The sequence below is a fragment of the Ranitomeya imitator genome, chromosome 3 (assembly GCF_032444005.1).
Source record: "Ranitomeya imitator isolate aRanImi1 chromosome 3, aRanImi1.pri, whole genome shotgun sequence".
In the NCBI taxonomy this organism is placed as follows: Eukaryota; Metazoa; Chordata; class Amphibia; order Anura; family Dendrobatidae; genus Ranitomeya; species Ranitomeya imitator.
The window spans coordinates 378,376,854-378,400,107 of NC_091284.1; the positions used below are offsets into that span (position 1 = coordinate 378,376,854).

The window sequence follows — 23,254 nt, forward strand, 5'->3', positions numbered from 1 at the left end:
CATCTCGATTGGGTTCAGGTCTGGTGACTGTGGAGGCCAGGTCATCTGGCGTAAAGATGGCTACTTTGAAGAACCTACAGTAGAATGTAAGACATATTTTCAGTTGTTTCACACTTTTTTGGTTAAGTATATAATTTCACATGTGTTAATTCATAGTTTTGATGCCTTCAGTGTGATTTTACAATTTTCATAGTCATGAAAATACAGAAAAATCTTTAAATGAGGTGTGTCCAAACTTTTGGTCTGTACTGTATATAAAGGTAGCATTGTAGAGATAAAACTACAACTTGTATTAAATGGTCAAGAGTATTTGGGCCCTGCAGCTGCAAATCCTCTAATAATATGGTATATGCATGATGTCAAAAATCTTTACCGAGGTCTATTCCCTGAAACACATAAACTTCTTGTATTTGTTCACATAGTTGCTTTTTTTTATCACATTTACCTATAGTCCACATGTTGATATCCACTAATTATTTTTCTTGCAGGAGGAATATGAAGACTCAAGCGGGAATGTTGTCAATAAAAAGACTTATGAAGACTTGAAACGCCAAGGACTCCTTTAATATAATTAATTTTTCCAGATGCTCCATTCTGTTTTTCTTTTACAAGATTAGCAATCCTTTATTCCATTTCTCTTTTGTTTAGTTAAAGCCACTATCGCTTTGGCTTGTACTTGTAAAATTGTCTTTTTAAATTAAAATGTATGCAACATTTTCATTAATTAACTTTTTAGAGTTCTGATTGTTTATTTTGAAACTCAGAAAATCATTTGTGTGCAGTCGCTACTCCCATTCTTGTAGCATTCTTACAGACATACTTCCCTGTCTCTCAGATTAAAATATCAACTTAGATTTATGATCAGTTAGCTTTAACACTATTACAGCCTATGACTTACAGATACGTCAAAGTTCACATACCCCTCTTTAATGCGGGCTCTGGCACTGAGCCATCATATTTTCAGGTACATGACAGCTGATCTTTCAAGTCTCATGTTGCTTATTTTTTCCTTTTCAGATTTGGTGCAGGTTTAAATCTGCAGCATATAAATATTATCATTAATTGTCATTATTAATTTATATTAATATATAACTTAATGTTGAGAAGAATTAAGTTGACTGATATATTATTATATAATATGAGCCCTCACACAGCCCCTTATAATACCGCAAAAACAGGATTTTTGGTTGCTTACCGTAAAATCTGTTTCTCGGAGCCTCCATTGGGGGACACAGGAACCATGGGTGTATGCTGCTGACACTATGTACAAAAAAAGTTAGCTCCTCCTCTGCAATGTACACCCCAACGACAGGCATTATACTCTTCAGTTAGTGAGAAAGCAGTAGGAGAAAAAACAGTAAGGTTGAAACATAACCACAAACATGGGAACTGTAAACATAAGTCATAGAACACAGAACAGCGAAAACTAACATGGGAGGGAGCTGTGTCCCCCAATGGAGGCCCGGAGAAACAGATTTTACGGTAAGCAACCAAAAATCCTGTTTTCTCTATCACCTCTCATTGGGGGACACAGGAACCATGGGACGTCCCAAAGCAGTCCCTGGGGTGGGAAAAAACAGACTTCCATCAGGTCAGAGGACTCACCACTGCCGCCTGCAGGATCCTTCTGCCTAGGCTGGCGTCCGCCAAAGCATAGGTATGGACCCTGTAAAAATTTGGCGAACGTGTGGATGGAAGACCAGGTTGCCGCTTTGCAAAGCTGTAGGGCGGAAGCCCTGTGGTGTACCGCCCAGGAAGCACCGACTGCCTGGGTAGAGTGAGCCTTTATCCCAGAGGGGGACACTCTGTTCCTGACCCGGTAAGCCTCCAGAATAGCCGTTCTGATCCAGCGAGCAATAGTCGCCCAGAAAGCCGGCAGGCCCCTACGCGTGCCATCAGGAATGACGAAAAGAGAATCCATCTTCCGGAAGGCGGCCGTTCTAGCCAGGTAGATCCTCACTGCCCTGACGAGGTCCAGCTTGTTCAACGATCGCTCCAGAGGATGAGTCGGAGCTGGACAAAAGGAAGGTAGAACGATGTCCTCGTTGAGGTGGAAGGTGGAAACCACCTTAGGAAGGCGGAGGCCTGAGGACCACCTTGTCCTGGTGGATGACCAAGAAAGGAGGTCTGTAAGAAAGGGCCGCCATCTCGGAGATGCGGCGGATAGAAGTGATGGCCACAAGAAAGGCCACCTTGCAAGATAGAAGTGACAGGGAAACCTCCCTGAGAGGCTCAAAGGGGGCACCCCTCAGAACGTCCAGCACAAGATTTAAATCCCATGAATCCACCGGGGCCCTATACAGAGGGACAGCGTGGGCTACTCCTTGCAGAAAGGTTTTAACCTGTGGCCGAGAAGATAACGTCTTCTGAAAAAGGATGGAGAGCGCAGAAACCTGGCCCTTTAGGGAACTAAGAGCAAGGCCCGAATCCAGTCCTGCCTGCAGGACCGCCAAGATGGAAGGCAGGGAAAAGGACATGAGTGAAACATTGTTGGACTCGCACCAACGGAAGTAAGACTTCCAGGTACGATAGTAGATCCTGGAAGATGAAGGCTTCCTAGCTTGGACAAGAGTAAAGATAGAAAGGGGCGCACCAATGTATAATGTCACAATAACCATCAAGGGGTGCAATACTTAGTCTACATATAGAACATGACAAAGGAAAAGAGAAAGGGTAGACTAAAAATGGTATGCACAACCCCAAATATAAAGACAATCGGTAGCTACATAAAGCAAAACACCTTTATTAAACACCTCAAAAAACATGTTAAAAACATTTAAAATCAAATATCCAAATCCCTATACCCACCATATCCCACAATAAATGACAGTCCCATAATACAATATGTTAACAGTAAACGTATATCTTACCCTAGGTGCACCTAATCAAATGTGCTCTCCTGCAAAATGTGCCTATACAGGCCGCAAAGGACTTGACCACAATATGTCAGTATCCACTGCTAATAACCAGAAAATGCAACATCAATGCCATACATGGTCCTAGGATAAAAATGTGGTGGCATGCTATATAACAGCTGTGGATACAACCTGTCCTGCGTAAATTCTGGTATATGGAGATGCAGCGATGTCAAAAGGCACAGGGCACCACAGGGGTTAAATCCACATAGAGCCAGGGAACAAAAGAGCCCCAAAATGGCCCTGAGGTAGGAGGAGGATATGGTGGGAACGCACCCCACGCGTATCGCTGCCGCAGCAGCTTCATCAGGGGAAGTGAAGCTAAAGGTGCAGCAGTGTGTGCTTAAATAATAAATCCAATAAGGTAAATTGCATACCGGTGTGGGAGAGAGAGAGGTAAAAGCCGGAAGACGCCAGTCATGCCATGACAACAGGAAAACGATCACAATGAACGGCGATCCTTGAGCGTCCAGAAGGTCACATGCGCACGCGCAAACCGCGGTGTCCGATAGGACCGCGTTGCGCACGCGCAGTGCCAGCCGGCTAGATGGACGCGTCATAGGACACAGGGCAAGGGGAGTGGAATAAAGCCCGAAGGCCGGACTGAACTAAAGAGGCCGACTAGATGGACACATCATAGGACACAGAGCAGAGGAGGTGGGATAAAGACCAAAAGCCGGAGTAAGCTCCAAAAAGGGGGGGAGGAGAGGGGAAAACAACAGGTAAGAAGAGGGCAGAGAGAACATGGTGCAGCAAAACACGGAGGCACAAGATATCAACCCGCAAAATGCCGGGAGATATCACAATTATAAACGTATGCTAGAGATTAAAGGCAAGACCGCCAAAGGAGCCAAAAGGACAGGGCATGTGGAGCCACCCAGAGAACCTAAAAGGGAGGAAGGAATTATTGTTATTTTTGGCAAGTGCACAGGTATAAGTGCACATAAACACCTATACATCAACCATATACGGTGTATAACAACATCAGGCAAAAAAAAAAAACCCATATATAATTATAAGTGTAAACAGACAAATGCCCCTCGAGTCCGTGAGTATATATACGGGTATTCTCTCAGTGCCGCTATGTAGATGTTTTTGGTCCTGAACTCATAGTCCCATAGTCGATGAAACCGACACCATCCAGGTCCATACGAAAAAAAAAAAAAAGGGCACTCTTCATCACAAAGCTCCTATCCGATTTGCCAATATCAAATGCGCACCCAAGCCCACGATCCATAATAGGAGTTTGCCATAGAATCCACATTATAGCTGTAAGAGCAAAATCTCTTCCGCATAAGATGTCCTTCCATTTGCCATAATGGCATACCGCACATCCACCCTCCAGGGTCCACTTCATTATCCAATGTGTCAGAGACCTCTGCATCCATGTTGGTCCCCACAGTAGACTTATAATTTCCATATCCCAATTCCCAGGGATGATCATCGCCCCTTTGGGTGCGTCCTCAGCCTTCCTGAATGGAGACAAATGCAAAATTAGATATGGGCACCAAATCCGAAGGGAACCAAATCAGACGTCCCAGAAACTAAAACTACCCCAATGAATCTACATGCCAACTATCCCAGGAACCCCGTAAAGAGCAGTTCCTCATTTAGGCCCATGGGTGCGACCGCCTGAAGATCGAAAATCCACCTGGACTCAGCACGCAAGAGATAGTTAGATATATTGCCACCCCTTTCGCCACAGGACACCCTCTGTAACCCCACAACTTGCAAATCAGTGGGCGAACCCCTATGTTTCAGCAAAAAATGCGCCGCCACAGGAGTCAGGATTTTACCTTTGCCTTGGTCCATGGCCGCCAGGCGTATGGTTGATACGTGTTTTTGAAACCTCTTGCGTAGTTCTTGGGATGTTTGCCCTACGTAGATCATGTTACAAGGGCAAATTAGCACATAAATAACATTTCTGCTCCTGCAGTTAATGTAAGCCTTTAACGCATGTCTGCTGGAGTTCGTGGGGTGTACAAATGTGTCCCGGGTAGGCGTCATAAAGGGGCAGACATTACATTCCCCACAGGGGAATGATCCCTTGAGGACAATACCCCTATTAAGTTTAACCGTGGGCCTAGAGAAGTGGCTCCTGGTCAACAGCTGCCTCAGATTTGGGGCTCTTCTGGATGTTAATAGTGGCCTATTACTGATGATTTGTGTGGTTTGCACATCTGTTTGCAAAATCGGCCAATGTCTAGTGAGGATGTGTCTTACCTGCCCCCAGCTGTCATTATAGTCCGTGATGAACCTCGTCTGCGATTCTCGGGAACGACCCACAGGGATCAGAAGTGAGGCCTGATCATGTTGTCTTGCTCGCTGGAAAGCCGTGGCAATCACTCGTTTGGGATAGCTCCTCTGTCTGAAACGGTCCGTCAGATCTCGAGCTCGTATCAGAAAGTCTTGATCCCGAGTACAATTACGTCTGATGCGTAAAAATTGTCCCGTCGGGACGCCCACCTTCGTGTGCCAGGGGTGAAAACTATTGAACTCCAAAAGGGCGTTTGTAGCAGTGGGCTTCCGGAAAAGATCCGTAACCAACTTGTTCCCTTGTACGAAAATTCTCAAATCCAGAAAGCTAATCGAACTGTTGGAAATAGAGTGGGTTAAAAAGATATTATGGGGGTTGGAGTTGAGGCTGTGGATGAAATCAATACAACCCTCCCTGCTGCCCGACCAAATGAAGAATAGGTCATCGATATAGCGATGCCAGTTCCGGACATGATGTTGATATGCCAGGGATGGGTACACAAACACCTCCTCCCACCAACCTAAGAAGATGTTTGCATAGGTTGGTGCACATTTCGCCCCCATCGTCACTCCCGCTGTCTGTAAATAAAATGTTCTATCAAACAAAAAATAGTTGTGATAAAGAACAAATTTGAGCAGATCCAACAGAAAAGAATCATGCCCCCGATCCGAGTGTGAAAGTTTGTCTAGGAAAAAAGTAACCGCATGCAGGCCATCACTATGCTTGATGTTGGAGTACAAGGACTCCACATCACAAGTTACCAGGTAGAATTCTCCCGGCAGTTCTATCCGTCCACAGACCTCAATGAAATGGGCAGAGTCCCTTATAAAGGAGGGCAAGGCCGTGACTATTGGCTGGAAGAAGAAGTCCAAATACTCACTTGCCCGCTCGCAGATACTGCCAATGCTAGAAACGATCGGCCTTCCTGGTGGTTTCTTCTCGTCTTTGTGTATCTTCGGCAACATATAAAATGTTCCACCCATAAATATTTTTTCTCTTGGGGCGAGATGATGCCAAAACGTAGCGTCCTGCAGAGTAAAGAGTCAAATTTAGACGCGAACACTGCCGTGGGATCTGAAGGTAATTTTTGGTAGCATCTGGGGTTAGTGAGTTGTCTATTGGCCTCCTCTAAGTATGCTTCAATTGACCACAGCACAACGTTGCCCCCCTTATCCGCCTCTTTAATCACAAATTCCTTGTTACTTTGTAAATCCCGCAAGGCCCGTTTTTCAGCAAGATTAAGGTTAGAGGATCTACCCACCTGTGTTGGCATTGCCAGAATGTCTCGTTTCACCAGCTCAAAAAATATCTTGATTGCGGGTACCAAGGAAAAGGAAGGCGTTTTAAGGGATCTATTTCTGCCCGGGAACTTTCTTCTGGTACACCCTGATTCGTTTTCCTCCAGTAAGGCTAGTAGATCTTGAAAGGCTTGGCCCTCATCCTCAGGTATTGATTGTAGAATATCCGTTTTTTTGTAGATAACCTGAAATGTGAGGTTCCTACAAAACAAATAGAGATCCTTGACCAAAGTAAATTTGTCGGCCGTATGTGTGGGAGCAAAAGTTAGACCCCTCTTCAGGACAGCAAGTTCCACCGCAGTAAGTTCATATTTAGAAAGATTTATTACCTGAAGGGTGGATGTGGAGGCTCCAGAGGTCTGTTCCATATCAGGGGGAGAGGAAGCTTGATTTATTTCCGTCTGGTTGAGTATTGGTGAGGATAAGTCGGATTGTGGTCCCTGTAACGCGTTATGCGTTTTCTTGTTCCCCCTCCGTCCCCTCCCACGCCTGGTCCGTGGTCTACCTCGCTTCCGGTGGAAGATAAAAAATCGTCACTAGAGCTTTCTTCACCACGAGGTAGGGAGGTGGATTTTGTGGCTGCTGTCACAGAGCCATGGCCATAAGTTCTAGTACGGCGTGGGTTACCCCTGTGCGTCCATCTATACACTGCATTTTGCTCAAAGTCAGTCTTGTCCCTAAGAAGTTTTTTACGCTTCCTACTTGTCACTTCTACTTCATATTTGTCCAAGGTCTCTTTAAGTGTGGTCTTAAAGGTATGCACCTGTGTCCCTTCAAATGTATTCAATTTGGTTTCCAATTCTTTGATGGAAGTCTTGGTCGCTGTAAACAGGTCCCTGTCATGCTCCAATAATAGGTTAAGTATATTTGAACAGCGTGTAAGGCCCTGTTCCCAAACCTGTTTAAATGATCCTGAGGGTTCCCAAGCAGGAAATATGGAGACCCTCAAACCACGAGGTATCAAGCCTGATTTCAAATACTCTTCTAGACTCCTCATGTTCCACCAAAGTCTAATGCCTGTCTTGTGTGCCTTCATCAATTCTGAACACACATTGGAAAAACCTGATTCTGACTCAACAGCAACCGATCCAGAGAGATCAAACACATTGGATGGTTTGGCTAGCCAGTCTGCCTCCCTAGCCTCCCAATCCATCACCTTAAACCCAAATATGCAAAAACCAATACAAGAAAAATAATAATATACAAATTACGCAAAAATATATGCGTGTGCTGCTCCCAAAGAACACCCCGGGACACGGGGCAACAACTAGCACAAGAGTAAAGATAGAAAGGGGCGCACCAATGTATAATGTCACAATAACCATAAAGGGGTGCAATACTTAGTCTACATATAGAACATGACAAAGGAAAAGAGAAAGGGTAGACTAAAAATGGTACAACCCCAAATATAAAGACAATCGGTAGCTACAATCATTGTGATTGTTTTCCTGTTGTCATGGCATGGCCGGCGTCTTCCGGCTTTTACCTCTCTCTCTCCCACACCGGTATGCAATTTACCTTATTGGATTTATTATTTAAGCACACACTGCTGCACCTTTAGCTTCACTTCCCCTGATGAAGCTGCTGCGGCAGCGATACGCGTGGGGTGCGTTCCCACCATATCCTCCTCCTACCTCAGGGCCATTTTGGGGCTCTTTTGTTCCCTGGCTCTATGTGGATTTAACCCCTGTGGTGCCCTGTGCCTTTTGACATCGCTGCATCTCCATATACCAGAATTTACGCAGGACAGGTTGTATCCACAGCTGTTATATAGCATGCCACCACATTTTTATCCTAGGACCATGTATGGCATTGATGTTGCATTTTCTGGTTATTAGCAGTGGATACTGACATATTGTGGTCAAGTCCTTTGCGGCCTGTATAGGCACATTTTGCAGGAGAGCACATTTGATTAGGTGCACCTAGGGTAGGATATATGTTTACTGTTAACATATTGTATTATGGGACTGTCATTTATTGTAGGATATGGTGGGTATAGGGATTTGGATATTTGATTTTAAATGTTTTTAACATGTTTTTTGAGGTGTTTAACCCCTTAGTGACAGAGCCAATTTGGTACTTAATGACCGAGCCAATTTTTGCAATTCTGACCACTGTCACTTTGAGGTTATAACTCTGGAACGCTTCAACGGATCCTGCTGATTCTGAGATTGTTTTTTCGTGACATATTGTACTTCATGATAGTGGTAACGTTTCTTTGATATTACTTGCAATTATTTATGAAAAAAACGGAAATATGGCGAAAATTTTTAAAATTTTGCAATTTTCAAACTTTGTATTTTTATGCCCTTAAATCAGAGAGATATGTCACGAAAAATAGTTAATAAATAACATTTCCCGCATGTCTTCTTTACATTAGCACAATTTTGGAAACAAAATTTTTTTTTGTTAGGGAGTTATAAGGGTTAACATTTGACCAGCAATTTCTCATTTTTACAACACCATTTTTTTTTAGGGACCACATCACATTTGAAGTCATTTTGAGGGGTCTATATGATAGAAAATAATGAAGTGTGACACCATTCTAAAAACTACACCCCTCAAGGTTCTCAAAACCACATTCAAGAAGTTTATTAACCCTTTACGTGCTTCACAGGAACTGAAACAATGTGTAAGGAAAAAATGAACATTTAACTTTTTTTTGCAAACATCTTAATTCAGAACCATTTTTTTTTATTTTCACAAGTGTAAAAACCAAAATGTAACCATAAATTTTGTTATGCAATTTCCCCTGAATACGCCAATACCCCATATGTGGGGGTAAACCACTTTTTGGGCGCATCGCAGAACTTAGAAGTGAAGGAGCGCCGTTTGACTTTTTCAATGCAGAATTGGCTGGAATTGAGATCGGACGCCATGTCACGTTTAGAGAGCCCCTGATGTGCCTAAACAGTGGAAACTCCCCACGAGTGACACCATTTTGGAAACTAGACCCCTTAAGGAACTTATCTAGATGTGTGGTGAGCACTTTGAACCCCCATGTGCTTCACAGAAGTTTATAACGTAGAGCCGTGAAAAAAAAAAATCGCATTTTTTCTACAAAAATGATCTTTTTGCCCACAAATTTTTATTTTCACAAGGGTAATGAGAAATTGGACCCCAAACTTTGTTGTCCAATTTGTCCTGAGTATGCTGGTACCCCATATGTGGGGGTAAACCACTGTTTGGGCGCACGGCAGAGCTCAGAAGGAAGGAGCGCCGTTTTGGAATGCAGACTTTGATAGAATGGTCTGCGGGCATTATGTTGCGTTTGCAGAGCCCCTGATGTACCTAACCAGTAGAAATCCTCCACAAGTGACCCCATTTTGGAGACTAGACCCCCCAAGGAACTTATCTAGATGTGTGGTGAGAACTTTGAATGCCCAAGTGCTTCACAGAAGTTTATAATGCAGAGTCGTGAAAATAAAAAATATTGTTTTTTCCACAAAAAAGATTTTTTAGCCCCCAAGTTTTTATTTTCCCAAGGGTAACAGGAGAAATTGGACCACTAAAGTTGTTGTCCAATTTATCCTGAGTATGCTGATGTCCCATATGTGGGGGTAAACCACTGTTTGGGCGCACGGCAGAGCTCGGAAGGGAAGGAGCGCCTTTTTGGAATGCAGACTTTGATAGAATGGTCTGTGGGCATTATGTTGCGATTGCAGAGCCCCTGATGTACCTAAACTGTAGTAACCCCGCACACGTGACACCATTTTGGAAACTAGACCCCCCAAGGAACTTATCTAGATGTGTGGTGAGAACTTTGAATGCCCAAGTGCTTCACAGAAGTTTAGAATGCAGAGTCGTGAAAATAAAAAATATTTTTTTTTCACAAAAAAGATATTGTAGCCCCCAAGTTTTTATTTTCACAAGGGTAACAGGAGAAATTGGACCACTAAAGTTGTTGTCCAATTTATCCTGAGTATGCTGATGCCCCATATGTGGGGGTAAACCACTGTTTGGGCGCACGGCAGAGCTCGGAAGGGAAGGAGCGCCGTTTTGGAATGCAGACTTGGATAGAATGGTCTGTGGGCGTTATGTTGCGTTTGCAGAGCCCCTGACAGGGCTGCCACTAGAAATTTCGGGGCCCCATACTGGCAAAATTTTCGGGGCCCCCTTGAGACTCCGCCCAGGCTCCACCCCAGCCCCGCCTCCAGGCTCCACCCCTCGAACTGTCCACAGTCCCACTGCCATCTCTTGGAAAATCTCCACTTCTCACCTATCACACATTAACAGTTCCCATCACCAGATCACACATATAGCCAGCAGCTTTTGTTTTGGCCAAAAGATTTTTTAAGCCGCCACCAGAACACGGTAGACACTTTTGGCCGGGCCCTACTCTACTGTAACCTACTAAATATTTGTTAAAATATGCAATACAATTTAGGTATATATTTATTTATTTTTCAATTTTTAAAATGACCTATAATACTACATACAAGGAACAAATACCACAGCACTATGACCAGATGACATATTACCACCACAGTGACCGAATAATATCAAACACAAGGAACAAATACCACAACACCATAACCAGACCGCATATTACCACCACATAGTGACTGAATACTACAATACTGATCAGTAATAAAAAAAAAAAACCCACAATACTATCACCATCAGTGCCATTATACACAGGAGATCTGTAATTAGTAAGCAGTGTCTACAGGTAATACAGTGATCACTAGTGTTGAGCATTCCGATACCGCAAGTATCGGGTATCGGCCGATATTTGCGGTATCGGAATTCCGATACCGAATTCCGATACTTCCCGCGTATCGGATACCGGAATCGGAAGTTCCCAGAATTCAAACTGAACGCAGCAGCCAATGAGGAATGATTGGAAGTGTGGGCACATCCTGTTTAGCATGGTGGGCATGTAAGTACTGGCAAGGCTTGGATTGGCTGCTGAAATGATGTCACTCTGCACTATAAAAAACGCTGCCGCCATTTTGCGCTCACTCTGCTGTGATTTCAGTTAGGGACAGGACGCTGTGTTCTAACTGAGGGCCAGTCGAGCTAGCTAATTGCTTTATTTTCCTTTCCAAAGGCTAATTTAGCAAAACGCTGTGTGTTCTTCACTGTTCACCTTGCTCTTGCCTTGCAGCGCTGTTTTAACAGCGTTCTGCAAGGTCTCTGTGTGTGTGTGTGTGTGTGTGCAGCTCACTCTGTAGTCTGTGTGCAGCCATATACCCGGTTGTATTCAGCTCAGGGGGGGTTCACACTGCCTCACACAGTTGTCCTTTTTTGCTCTTAGTGCAGCCTGCTGCACATTTTTTCTCAAATTTCCTATTAGTGTTTTTCCACCAGTCTCCAGCTCTATTGTGGAAAAACACTACATAGGATAACCTAGAGGGGGGTTTTTGGGCCTTGCAGCGCCGTTTACGGCTGTCTGCACGGTCTCCGTGTGAGCCCAGCTCGCCCTGTAGTCTGTGTGCAGCCATAGCCGGTTGGATTCAGCTCAGGGTTCGTTACTGGCTCATACCTTGAGAAAAATTTTACTTTTTTTCAAATAGTGCAGCCTGTTTAAAATTTGAAAAAAAAAATTCCTATTAGTGTCTTTCCACTCGTATCCAGCTAAATAGTGGAAAAACACTATATAGGATAACCTAGAGGAGGGTTTTTTGGCCTTGCAGCGCCGTTTACGGCTGTCTGCACGGTCTCCGTGTGAGCCCAGCTTGCCCTGTAGTCTGTGTGCAGCAATAGCCGGTTGGATTCAGCTCAGGGTTCGTTACTGGCTCATACCTAGAGAAAAATTTTACTTTTTTTCAAATAGTGCAGCCTGTTTAAAATTTGAAAAACAAAAATTCCTATTAGTGTCTTTCCACTCGTATCCAGCTAAATAGTGGAAAAACACTATATAGGATAACCTAGAGGAGGGTTTGTTGGCCTTGCAGCGCCGTTTACGGCTGTCTGCACGGTCTCTGTGAGCGCAGCTCGCCCTGTAGTCTGTGTGCAGCCATAGCCGGTTGGATTCAGCTCAGGGTACGTTACTGCCTCATACCTTGAAAAACAATTTCCTTTGTTTCAAATAGTGCAGCCAGTTTAAAATTTGAAAAAAAAAAAATCCTATTAGTGTCTTTCCACTCGTATCCAGCTAAATAGTGGAAAAACACTATATAGGATAACCGAGAGGAGGGTTTTTTGGCCTTGCAGCGCCGTTTACGGCTGTCTACACGGTCTCCGTGTGATTTAAACTAGCTCTGTAGCCCGATCTGCACCAAAAAAAAAGTTAAGTTCACCAAACACAACTTAACACTTGTGTAGGCCACATTTGAAAAATAATAAAGTTTAGTCCACAATTTACAACATTATTGTTTCTTACACCTGTTAGGAGGAGCATTTCAGGAATAAGCACACTAAGGCCTTAGTACTTTTCTGCTTATCTTTATCTGTCAACCAAGATGAAGAGGGCAGGGAGTAAGGCACGTGGGCGTGGGCGCGGAGCAGGGAGAGGAGCAGGGAGAGGACGTGGTGATTCTGTGCCTGCTGCGGGCGCCGGTGACTCGTCGTCACTCAGTTTCAGCAGGGAACAGTCCTTCATGCGCAGCTTTGTCGGAGAGCGCCGTGCACCGCTGCTACGTGAAGACCAAATTGAAGCCGTTGTCGGGTGGATGGCAGCTAACGCCTCGGCATCGACTTCAGTTAGTGCCACATCCTCTCAGGCACAGAGCACTGGAGAGCAGCCATCTGTCTCTTCACCACCTGCCAAATTGGCCAGGCAGTCAGAGAGCCCAGGACAGGAGCCGTCTCTACTTCTGTTCTCTGAATCTCTTGGCTTGGAAACAGGGGGCCAGCCAAGCAGCATTGGAGAAATGGAAGAAGAGGCAGTGTGCAGTGATGCCCAAAAGCTTTATCTCTCTGACTCTGAAGAGGCAGGTGGGCCAGTGCCTCCGGTGACCACAGCGTAGTACGCATCTGATGATGAAACTCAGGTGCCGCTTTCTGATGCGTACTGTGCTGCCGAGACTACCCAGGAGGAGCAGTTGGTGGCAGAGGGTAGTGGAGATGATGAGGTCCTTGACCCATCGTGGCGTGAGGAACAGGAAGGTGGTGGGAGCAGCTCTGAGGAAGAGCTTCCCCTTACGGGCCAAAGAGGGAGAGGGAGGGGGAAGACTGCGGAGCCTGTAGCCTCCACTTTGGCACCCGTTAGGAGCCTGTCTCTTTCCAAAGCCAAAAAGGGCGCTCCCAAGACTTGCAGTGCCTGGTCCTTTTTTGACACAGTTGCAGATGACATTTGTTTTGTCAAATGCAAGCTGTGTCATCAGAAAGTAAAAAGAGGTAAAAGTGTCAGCAACCTCAATACCACAAATATGTGGAAACATGTGCGGAACAGGCACGCGGTGGAGTTACAGAAACACAGTGAAGACGTAGGCCAACCAACAGCGGCAGCTACCACCTCTTCATCTCGTGTTGCCTCTTCCTCCACTGTTGTCCAGAGACCTAGTGTAATTCCACCCACAGCACCACCTTCCCAGTCATCCTCACACTCCCAGTCTACTCTACAGCCATCGGTAGTCCAGGCATGGGAGAAAAGGCGGGCATTCTCGGCCAACCACCCCCGAGCACAGGCTCTGAATGCAGGCATTGCCAAACTGTTGTCCCTGGAAATGCTCTCGTTCAGGCTGGTGGAGACTGACAGCTTCCATGACTTGATGGCATTGGCAGTCCCACAGTACAAGGTGCCCAGCCGCTTTTACTTCAGCAGGCAGGCTGTCCCTGCCCTGCACAGGCATGTTGAGGCAAACATAAAACATGCGCTACTGAACGCCGTCAGTAGCAAGGTCCACCTCACCACCGATGCGTGGACCAGTCAGCATGGACAGGGGCGATATGTTTCCCTCACTGCCCATTGGGTTAATGTTGTTGAGCCAGGTACAGATCGTGCGAGTGGCGCAGGACGTGTCCTGCCCACTCCAAGGATTGCAGGAATCCAGTCTGTACGCATTGACTCCTCCTCTTACACCAGTTCCTCTGATTCCTCTCTGCAGGATCCGTCACAGTCCACCTCCACATGGACCCGTGAACGTTTACCTATGACCAACATGAGCACAGCCGTGGCCAAACGTCAGCAGGCCGTCTTGAAACTAGTTTCATTGGGGCATCGAAGCCACACAGCGCAGGAGCTCTGGAATGCCATCAAGCAGGAGAGCGATGTGTGGTTACTGCCAGCGAATCTCCAGCCAGGCATGGTAGTGTGTGACAATGGCCGAAATCTGGTGGCAGCTTTGGCCCTTGGCAACCTCACTCACATCCCATGTCTGGCACATGTGCTCAATTTGGTTGTGCAGAGTTTTCTGAGGGACTATCCGGATCTTGATGCCCTGCTGCACAAGGTCCGCCTAGAGTGTGCTCACTTGCGGCGTTCCAGCTTGGCCAGATCCCGCATTGCTGCTCTGCAGCGCCGATTCCGCCTTCCGGAACACCGCATCATATGTGACCTACCTACCCGGTGGAATTCCACGTTACATATGTTGGAGCGGTTGTGTGAGCAGCAGCAAGCAGTTATGGAGTACCAGCTGCATCAGGCGCAAAGAAGTCGCAGTCAGCGCCGATCAGACTTCACAACCACAGAGTGGGCCACTATGAAGGACGTCTGCCAGGTTTTGCGTCCTTTTGATTATTCCACGCGGATGGCAAGTGCAGATGATGCACTAGTCAGCATGACTGTCCCCCTTATCTGCCTGCTTCAGCAAACTTTGCAAGGGTTAAGGGATGATGTGGTGGAAGAGGTGGAGGATGAGGAGTCACCTTTTCCATCAGCTTCTGGAGAGTCAGCGCCACGTGGTTCCTCACAAAGGGGTACGCAGGGGCCAATTTGTGAGGAGGATGAAGAGGAGTCAATGGAGGAGGAAGAGCTCCGTCCAGAGGAGGGAGCGACACAATTGTCCAGTGGTCAGTGTGTACAGCGAGGGTGGGGTGATGACGAGCGGGCAGAGATCATGTCTCAAGCAGGGGACAGCGTTTCTGGGCCAGTTGGCACTCTGCAGCACATGGTGGATTTCATGCTGCAGTGCCTGAGAAACGACCGCCGCATCGACCACATTCTCAACATGCCTGATTATTGGGTGTTCACCCTCCTCGATCCTCGCTACCGGGACAACGTCCAAAACCTCATCCCTGCGTTGACCCGGGAGCGTAAATTGCGGGAGTACCACGACACACTGGTGAATTCCATCATCTTCTCCTGTCCAACTGAGAGGAGTGCTGCTAGTGCTTTACAAAGCAGCTCAGTGCGTCGAGGCAGTGGGGGAGGCTCTGCCCAAAGAGGGAGCAGAAGCAGTGCCTCTGCCCAAGGCAAGCCCAGTATGGCACAACTCTGGCACACTTTTGTGTGCCCGCCCCAAATGTCTACACCATCACCGGCGGCTCCAGTCAGCAGGAGGCAACGGTTCCGTCAGATGGTGACAGACTACATGGCTTGCCCTCTTACTGTACTCCCAGACGGCTCTTCCCCGTTCAAGTTTTGGGTCTCTAAGCTGGATACATGGCCAGAGCTAAGCCAGTATGCATTGGAGGTGCTGGCTTGCCCTGCGGCTAGTGTCTTATCGGAACGTGTCTTTAGTGCCGCAGGTGTGGACTAACAGACCGTCGCATGCGACTATCCTCCGATAACGTTGACCGGCTTACTTTCCTGAAAATGAACCAGGCCTGGATCTCGCAGGAATTTGCCACTCCTCTGCCTGATTAAGTAATTGGGTGTCATCCAGGTCTCCTGCTGTGTTCATCTTTCTACCACCTGAACTGCTATTCCTGGGCTCCAACACCGCCAGTTGCGGCTCAGACGTGCAGGCTGCACAGTAAAAACATACGACCCAGTGTTATTGGGTTTCAGTAACGTCAGCTGATCCCCAGCTGTGTAGCCGGCAATGTGTCCTGCGACCGCCACGCTGGCACAACAACCTAAATGTAAGGGAACCTGTCCCCCCCCCCCCGTCGTTTGTTGCTGAAAGAGCCATCTTGTGCAGCAGTTATGCTGCACAAGGAAAAGGTAGCTCTTTTTTTTTAGCTCTTTGCACACGCAGAACTTAACACTTATAAAATGTGTTCACTGATACCGTTATACCGTCCCTGGGACTTTCCTTCGTAATGTGACGCAGCACAGCCGTCATTCCTACCCCCTTGGTGCCATGCGCTGCCTCCTCAGCGTTGTTTTAAGCTGTCACGGAGCCTGCGCTGTTCTGTTATCCCTTGGGCATGCCCTATTTGCGCTGCCTGTCTTCTGACATAATTTGGTGTCAGGCTGGCTGCGCCTGTGCGGCCGCGCTGCCCGAGATCCCGCCTCGCAGTGTCTTCTGATTGAGTCACACTGCGGGCCTGGGATCCATGGGCATGCACAGTGCATATCTTCCCCTCGGGCTCTCGCTCATTTCCCTCCGCCTTCTTTAGACTGTGCGCCGTCAGCTGATCCCTAGCATGCCACGGCCGTGACACCGCACAGTCTGAAGAAGAGGAAAGGAGGGGAGTGAGAGTCGAGGTTATGCACTGTGCATGCCCATGGTTCCAAGGCCCGCAGTGGGATTACGTTAGACGAGACTGCGAGGTGGGATCTGGAGCAGCGTGGACGCACAGGCACTGACAGCCTGACACCAAATTATGTCAGAAGACAGACAGCGCTAATTGGGCATGGCCAAGGGCTAACAGAACAGCGCAGGCTCCGTGACAGCTTAAAACAACGCTGAGGAGGCAGCGCACGGCATCAAGGGGATAGGAATGACAGCTGTGCTGTGTCCCATTACGAAGGAAATTCGCACCTCCGGAACAGTTTAACGGTATAAAGGGACACATTTTTAGTGTTTACTTCGGTGTTTGCAAGGAGCATAATTAAAAGAGCAACCTTTTCCTTTTGCATCCTTAGTGCTGCACAAGATGGCTCTTTCAGCTACAAACGTCTTGGGGGGGGGGGGTTAAAGGTTTCCTTTCAACTTGCTCCAATCAGGCTTCGGCCTACACTCTGTTCCTCTGCTCCTCCTGCTGTCCCTGGGCTCTAACACCGCCAGTTGGTGCCTGGAAGTGCTGTGTGCACAGTCAACAGTCGCTCCTCTGTTATTGGGGTTCAGTAACGTCAGCTGATCCCCAGCTGTGTGTGCGGCAATACCTCCAATCTGCTCCTCCTGCTGTCCCTGGGCTCTAACACCGCCAGTTGGTGCCTGGAAGTGCTGTGTGCACAGTCAACAGTCGCTCCTCTGTTATTGGGGTTCAGTAACGTCAGCTGATCCCCAGCTGTGTGTGCGGCAATACCTCCAATCTGCTCCTCCTGCTGTCCCTGGGCTCTAACACCGCCAGTTGGTGCCTGGAAGTGCTGTGTGCACAGTCAACAGTCGCTCCTCTGTTATTGGGGTTCAGTAACGTCAGCTGATCCCCAGCTGTGTATCCAGCAACGTGTCATGCGACCGCCACGCTGGCACAACTAAAATGTAAGGGGACCTGTCCCCCCCCCCCTAGGCGTTTGTTACTGAAAGAGCCACCATGTGCAGCACTAATACTGCACAAGGGAAAGGTCGCTCTTGAAATTATGCTCCTTGCAAACGCTGAACTACACACTCATGTAATGTGTCCCCTCACACCGTCCAACCGTCCCGGAGGTGGGACTTTCCTTTGTAATGTGACGCAGCACAGCCGTCATTGCTACCCCCTTGGCACCGTGCGCTGCCTCCTTAGCGTTGTTTGATTCCGTCATGGACCCTGCGCTGTTATGTTATCCCTTGGCCATGCACAGTTTGCGCTGCCCGTCCTCTGACATCATTTGTTGTCGTCCTGGCTGCGCCTGTGCGTCCACGCTGCCCGAATCACACCTCGCAGTGTCGTCTAATGTGATCCCACAGTGGGCCTGGTATCCATGGCCATGCGCAGTGCATATACTAGCCTCTCACTCCCCTTCTTCACGCTTCTTCAGACTAGGCGGCGTCAGCTGATCCCTAATAGCATGCCACGGCCGTGACGCCGCACAGTCTGAAGAAGCAGGAAGGAGGTGAGTGAGAGGCGATGATATGCACTGCGCATGCCCATGGATCCCTGGCCCGCAGTGGGACTACATTAGATGACACTGCAAGGTTGGATCTCGGGCAGCTTGGACGCACAGGCACTGCCAGCCTGACACCTACATGATGTCAGAAGACGGGCACCGCTAACTGTGCATGGCCAAGGGATAACATTACAGCGCGGGCTCCGTGACAGAACCAAACAACGTTGAGGAGGTGGCGCCCGGCACCAAGGGGGTTGGAATGACGGCTGTGCTGTGTCACATTACAAAGGAAAGTCCCACTTCCGGGATGGTTTGACGGTGTGAGGGGACACATTATATGAGTGTGTACTTCAGCGTTTGCAAGGAGCATAATTTTCGGAGCCACCATTTTCCGTGTGCAGTATTACTGCTGTACAAGATGGCTCTTTCAGCAACAAATGCCTGGGGGGGGGGGGGTTAAAGGTTCCCTTTCAACTTGCTCCACTGCAGGCTTCGGCCTACACTCTGCTCCTCTTTGATTCCCTGGGTTTCAACACTGTCAGTTGCCACCTGGAAGTGTTGTCTACACAGAAAAAACACTAGGTGATGTGTCAGTGGGGTTCAGCACCGCCAGCTGTTCCCCTGCTGTGTAGTCGGCAACGTGTCCAGCACAAGCCACGCTGGCACAACAGAACAAAAGCTGCCACCAGTGCAGGCTTCGGCCTACACTCTGCTCCTCTCCTCCTCCTGCTGACCCTGGGCTCAAACACCGCTAGTTTTTGCCCGGAAGTGCTAGCTGCACAGAGAAAAACACCAGCCAATGTGTTAGTGGGGTTCAGCAACGCCAGCTGTTCCCCTGCTGTGTAGCCGGCAACGTGACCTGCAAACGCCACGCAGGCACATGAACTGAAATTAAAGGGAACTTGGCCCCACCCCCCCAGGTGTTTCTATGTATAACAGCCACCTAGTACAGCAGTACTGCTGCATTTGTACAAGGTGGCTGACTTTTTCTCCTTGCCCACGTGGAACTCAACACGTACAAAATGTGTCTCATTGAGACCATTCCACTGTCCCTGAGGTGTGACTTTCCTTTCTAATGATACGCAGCACCCCCCTTGGTAGCGTTTCCCGTCTTTTGTCATCATGGTTAGCTGGCTGCGCCTGTGCATCCGCCCTGCTAGAAACAACGCCCCTCGTTGTCATATTTATTTTGTCAGCGAGGGTGTGGTTTATGGGCACGAGCAGTGCATATGTTCGCCTGTCTTAACTCATCTCCTTCCGCCTTCTTCAGACTGTGCGGCCTCCTGGCCGTGGTAGGCGATAAGGGATCAGCTGAGGCCGCCCAGTCTGGAGCAGGTGTAAGGACATGTGTGAGCGTCAAACATATTTACTGAACAAGGCCACGAATCCCAGCCACGCAGTGTGATTTTTTGAAAACACACTGTGGGTCTGGGATTCATGTCCATCGCTAACCGTAACGGCCGACATTAAATGAGGTCAGAAGACAGAAAGCGCTCACAGCGCATGGCCAAGGGATCCCAATAGCGCAGACTCCTGTACAGCAAATAACAACGCTCAGGAATCTGCGCACAGCAGCTAGGTGTAAATTTTGACACCTGTGCTGCATCTCCTTAAAAAGACTAGTAGTCACGCCTCCAGTATAATGGGCTAAATAGTGTACGTGTTTTATTCAGCGTGTGCAAGGAGCAAAATTAAATAGAGCAACCTTTGACTTGTGCATCATTAATGCTGTTCAAGGTGTGGCTCTTGTACCTTGCAACACCTGAGGGGGGGGTTAAAGGTAACCTTTGAAATTGGTTCAACTAGGCTTCGGCCTACACTCTGCTCCTCTACTCCTCCTGCTGACCCTGGGCTCAAACAACGCCAGTTTCTGCCCGGACATGCTAGCTGCACAGAGAAAAACACCAGCCAATGTGTTAGTGGGGTTCAGCACCGCCAGCTGTTCCCCTGCTGTGTAGTCGGCATCGTGTCCAGCACAAGCCACGCTGGCACAACTGACCAAAAGCTGCCACCAGTGCAGGCTTCGGCCTACACTTTGCTCCTCTCCTCCTCCTGCTGACCCTGGGCTCAAACAACGCCAGTTTCTGCCCGGACATGCTAGCTGCACAGAGAAAAACACCAGCCAATGTGTTAGTGGGGTTCAGCACCGCCAGCTGTTCCCCTGCTGTGTAGTCGGCATCGTGTCCAGCACAAGCCACGCTGGCACAACTGACCAAAAGCTGCCACCAGTGCAGGCTTCGGCCTACACTTTGCTCCTCTCCTCCTCCTGCTGACCCTGGGCTCAAACAACGCCAGTTTCTGCCCGGACATGCTAGCTGCACAGAGAAAAACACCAGCCAATGTGTTAGTGGGGTTCAGCACCGCCAGCTGTTCCCCTGCTGTGTAGCTGGCAACGTGTCCTGCAAACGCCACGCAGGCACATGAACTGAAATTGAAGGGAGCCTGCCCCCCACCCCCCCAGGTGTTTCTATGTATAACAGCCACCTTGTACAGCAGTACTGCTGCATTTGTACAAGGTGGCTGACTTTTTCTCCTTGCACACGTGGAACTCAACAAGTACAAAATGTGTCTCATTACAGACCATTACAATGTCCCTGAGGTGTGACTTTCCTTTTTAATGACACGCAGCACCCCCATTGTTAGCGCTGCCCGTCTCCTGACATCATTGGTTGGCTGGCTGTGCCTGTGCGTCCCCCCTGCCCGACACAACGCCCCCCGTTGTCTCATATATTTTGACTGCGAGGGTGTGATTGATGGGCACGAGCAGTGCATATGTTCCCCTGTCTTCACTCCCCTCCTTCCGCCTTCTTCTGACTGTGCGGCCTCATGGCCGCGGCATGCGATAAGGGATCAGCTGAGGCCGCCCAGTCTGAAGCAGGTGTAAGGACATGTGTGAGCGGCGAACATATTTACTGCACAAGGCCACGAATCCCAGCACCGCAGTGTGACTTTAGGAATAGCCACTGTGGGTCTGGGATTTATGGCCATCGTTAACCGCAACGGCCAACATGAAATGAGGTCATGAGACGGCCTGCACTAACAGGGTATTGCCAAGGGATAACACAAGAGCGCAGTTTCCTGTACTGCAAATAACAACGGTAAGGAATCTGCGCACACACCTAGGTGTAAATTTGTACACCTGTGCTGCGTCTCCTTAAAAAGACTAGTAGTCACGCCTCCACTACTGTTTGACAGTATAATGGGCTAAATAGTGTAAGTGTTTAATTCAGCGTGTGCAAGGAGCAAAATTAAATAGAGCAACCTTTGACTTGTGCATCATTAATGCTGTTCAAGGTGTGGCTCTTGTGCCTTGCAACACCTGAGGGGGGGTTAAAGGTAACCTTTGAAATTGGTTCAACTAGGCTTCGGCCTACACTCTGCTCCTCTACTCCTCCTGCTGACCCTGGGCTCAAACACCGCTAGTTTCTGCCCGGAACTGCTAGCTGCACAGAGAAAAACACCAGTCAATGTGTTCGTGGGGTTCAGCACCGCCAGCTGTTCCCCTGCTGTGTAGTTGGCATCGTGTCCAGCACAAGCCACGCTGGCACAACCGACCAAAAGCTGCCACCAGTGCAGGCTTCGGCCTACACTCTGCTCCTCTCCTCCTCCTGCTGACCCCGGGCTCAAACACCGCCAGTTTCTGCCCGGACATGCTAGCTGCACAGAGAAAAACACCAGTCAATGTGTTAGTGGGGTTCAGCACCGCCAGCTGTTCCCCTGCTGTGTAGTCGGCATCGTGTCCAGCACAAGCCACGCTGGCACAACTGAACAAAAGCTGCCACCAGTGCAGGCTTCGGCCTACACTTTGCTCCTCTCCTCCTCCTGCTGACCCTGGGCTCAAACAACGCCAGTTTCTGCCCGGACATGCTAGCTGCACAGAGAAAAACACCAGCCAATGTGTTAGTGGGGTTCAGCACCGCCAGCTGTTCCCCTGCTGTGTAGCTGGCAACGTGTCCTGCAAACGCCACGCAGGCACATGAACTGAAATTGAAGGGAGCCTGCCCCCCACCCCCAGGTGTTTCTATGTATAACAGCCACCTTGTACAGCAGTACTGCTGCATTTGTACAAGGTGGCTGACTTTTTCTCCTTGCCCACGTTTAATTAAACACGTACTAAATGTGTCTCATTGAGACCATTCCACTGTCCCTGAGGTGTGACTTTCCTTTCTAATGATACGCAGCACCACCCTTGTTAGCCCTGCCCGTCTTTTGACATCATTGGTTAGCTGGCTGCGCCTGTGCGTCTGCCCTGCTCGAAACAACGCCCCTCGGTGTCTTATTTTTTTGGACAGCGAGGGTGTGATTGATGGGCATGTGCAGTGCATATGTTTGCCTGTGTTCACTCATCTCCTTCCGCCTTCTTCAGACTGGGTGGTCTCATGGCCGCGGCATGCGATAAGGGATCAGATGAGGCCGCCCAGTCTGAAGCAGGTGTAAGGACATGTGTGAGCGGCAAACATATTTACTGCACAAGGCCACGAATCCCAGCCACGCAGTGTGATTTTTTGAAAACACACTGTGGGTCTGGGATTCATGTCCATCGCTAACCGCAACGGCCGACATGAAATGAGGTCAGAAGACAGGAAGCGCTCACAGCGCATGGCCAAGGGATAACAAGAGCGCAGACTCCTGTACAGCAAATAACAACGCTCAGGAAGCTGCGCCCATGCACCAAGGTGTTATTTTCGACACCTGTGCTGCTTTTCTTTAAAAAGAAAAGTCACGCCTCCACTACTGTTTTACAGTAGAATGGGCTAAATAGTGTACGTGTTTTATTCAGCGTGTGCAAGGAGAAAAATTAAGAGAGCAACCTTTT

General features: G+C 48.4%; 1 protein-coding gene across 3 annotated transcripts in view; it reads left to right on the forward strand.

Annotated features, from left to right (window-relative positions):
- Positions 1 to 728, forward strand: part of SF3A3 (splicing factor 3a subunit 3) — a 90,319-nt gene extending 89,591 nt beyond the window's left edge. For all 3 annotated transcript variants that reach the window (XM_069756919.1, XM_069756921.1, XM_069756920.1), the window contains one exon: positions 489 to 728. In XM_069756919.1, the coding sequence (XP_069613020.1) occupies positions 489 to 566 (78 nt within the window). In that variant the 3' untranslated portion in view covers positions 567 to 728. The remainder of the gene's footprint in view (positions 1 to 488) is intronic.
- The last annotated feature ends 22,526 nt before the right edge of the window (positions 729 to 23,254 follow it).